Below are 2,717 nucleotides of genomic sequence, written 5' to 3'. Positions count from 1 at the left end.
GAGCCATATGACCCATTCATGATTGGTGTTTTGACTGTTCGGGTCTCTTCGAATCGTATGGAGAAAGTGTACATGAGAAAGATGAAAAGAAAAGAGGAAAACCAAAAAAGAGAAAATCAAAACAGAGGAAAGGGTTTTTTTTATTGGCCAACCAATACTTGAGACCCCACAACCACCACCACCGTTGCAATGACGAAAATGAAAACAAGCGATATACGCGTAGCGCACAGAAACTGACCACCCATAGCAGCAAGCAAGCAAACAAAACAACAGTAAAGCATCAGTTTGCCGCGAGGCATCGCTCTTCTTTTTTTGCCCGACTCAAACCCAAGATTTCAGATTGGGGCTGCTGCAAAGTACACACACATGTACACTCGATCCACCCTGCACCCAAAATCATGCAAGAGAAGGTGGGGAAGGGGTATGTAGACATCATTAGGTACACACTTCAGGACCAATTATTGTGAGGAAAGGCCGCCACTGTAAGACCATGAAAACAAACTAGGAAGAAAAAAGAGAAAAAGAAAACCCGCAGTCGAAGTGACCATCGTTAGACACATAGTGGGAAGCGCGGTGTGACCGGCACGTCGATAGTCTTCCACTTCCCACGTGCCACATCGTGTGACGTCTCGCTTCTGTTCTGCCACATCTGGCAATGTGCGAGTAGAGGCGTTATCTGTGTGTAAAAAGCACCACCGCTCCAGGAGACGTCCCAATTGATCTCGAACCGTCGGCTAAGCAACAAGCTGTCTCGGTGGGCGGCTGCTTCAAAGTGCTGTGATCTTTTGGCCCAGAGAACCCAACGCGTTTCGTCGACCCTTGCAGAGTAGCATCGTGTTGTCGGGCCGGGAATAAAAAAGAAGAAAGAGCAAATCCCTCCATTTATTTTGGCATCATTGTCATGTAGGGTGTTCGTCTGTTCCGAGTTTCGCCCTTTCCCTCATGTAGAGGAGTCCGCGTGAGAGTGCCGTGATTGCAAAGTTGGAGGAAGGTACTGAATGAAAACAAATCACGAGAACAAGAGCCCATCGTTGTGCCGTCTAGAGCGCGAGTAAAGCTTCGAGTAGTCGCAGAAGTGAAACTGCCATGTGGTTGCCAAAGATATATGGTTCTTGCACCAGATCAATGGTCCCATTAGGGGGACCGACGTAGCCCCGAAGTGGCTTCAAGATTGGAGGGAGTAATCGCCGTAGCAGGGGTGCTTCACCCCACCGTGTCACTGCGCTGCACGACCGGCCCATACCCTAACTCCGCCGGTTCAGCCGGCCGAGCATAGTCTGGTCTATGTCGTGGCTGGAATCAGCCCCGGCTGGAGGGCGCGGCGGTGGATGCTGATCCATGAGTGAGGTCAGATTTATCAGACCATTTCCACCGTGCTGGGGAGATGTGGGAGTGTCGTGTCGGGGAGTGCCAGTTCGCTCGCCCGGGTCATAGGATCTCGTGCTCGTAGGGTAGTCGTACTGACCTTGTGGGGGTGTTCCGCCCTGGATCGGGGAAGCAGGCGAGCGTCGGCGAGGATCGGGTTCGCCGTACGGGTTGGGTGGAGGCAGACGAGAGGTGTGATCTTCCTCGTGCAGTCGTCTTCGGCTGTTGCCATCATCAGGAGGCGGAGGGTAATAACTCGCTCGAGGCGAGTGGTCGCCGTATCCCTCGGACTGCTGAGGCTGCGGCGGATAGGGCTGCGCGCCGCCTGGGGGTGGAGGGAGCGGTGCTCCTCCAGGGCCAGGCGGTCCTCCCGCAGCGGCGCCTTGTGGCAGCGGCTGACCGAAGGCGCCGTACAGAGGCGTGCCTGGAGGCACACCGCCAGGTACGGCTGACACGGGAACAAACGCCGTGGTCGACGAGGAGCTGACAGGCTGGAACACGCATTTGTTGCCGGTCTTTCTGCAGTTCGAGCAGACCCCGTCCGAGGTGCCGTAGCCACTGCACCGGATCTGTGGCCCAGGAGGCGAATTAGCGCACGAGCTGCCGGCCATATGGGAAGGGCTATACTGACCTTGCGCCTCCGGCAGTAGCTGCAAGCGATGGAGGTCCTCTGTCGAGGTGCAGCCTGCCCGGCCGCAGAAGCGACCCCGCGGCCGTATTCGGAGACATAGCTGCCATTGTTGTAAGGTGGGCCAGAAGACGGTCGGTACGTGTAGTTGTACTGATCCGGCTGGGGTGGCGGGGGTGGATAGGATCCGCCACGAGCATCGTAAAAAGGCCTGTGCTGGTCACCGCTGTACCTATGGTCGTGGGGAGGCTGGACAGGAGGCAGTTGGTAGCTAGGGCCGGGAGGACCGTAGCCATTTGGGGCGGTGGGAGATGCTGTGTAGTTGCCTTGAGCCCTGGGGTCTGGGTAACGACTGCTGTAGGCCTGGAGACTGTCCTGGATAGGCGGGAGGGTCATGCCTGCTGGCGGGGGCAGCTGTTGATACTGAGGTCGAGGAGGGCGGTCGTCCTCTTCACCAGGAGGAGGTGGATAAGCAGATTCCTGTGGGGGACCGCCCCTTTGGCCACTCAAACCCGACATCTTGACCTGGTGGTGACCCTCGAATCTCAGCAAGACTTGATCGTCCTGTCGCGCTTGTGCGATGCTGTCGCAACAATCGAGGGTGGAAGCCGTCACTACCAGAGGTGGAAACAACAAATCAAAAAAACACAACCTCCGAAGTCAGAGCTGGAGACCAAGATTACGACCAATGCTGCCAACAATTTGCTTGCTCCTTCTTTCTGTT

General features: G+C 55.9%; 1 protein-coding gene across 1 annotated transcript; it reads right to left on the bottom strand.

Moving 5' to 3' along the window:
* Positions 1-1,244: 1,244 nt before the first annotated feature.
* M406DRAFT_343579 (uncharacterized protein) lies at positions 1,245-2,512 on the bottom strand (the record flags this gene model as incomplete). The annotated part of the gene is made up of 2 exons (XM_040921889.1): positions 1,245-1,934; positions 1,997-2,512. The coding sequence occupies 2 exons, from the start codon at positions 2,510-2,512 to the stop codon at positions 1,245-1,247; spliced, it is 1,206 nt and encodes a 401-aa protein (XP_040770917.1).
* Positions 2,513-2,717: the final 205 nt, after the last annotated feature.

Source organism: Cryphonectria parasitica (genome assembly GCF_011745365.1).
Source record: "Cryphonectria parasitica EP155 unplaced genomic scaffold M406scaffold_11, whole genome shotgun sequence".
Taxonomy (NCBI): domain Eukaryota; kingdom Fungi; phylum Ascomycota; class Sordariomycetes; order Diaporthales; family Cryphonectriaceae; genus Cryphonectria; species Cryphonectria parasitica.
Note: the sequence above shows the minus strand (reverse complement) of the source record. Positions and strands in the feature narration are given on the sequence as shown.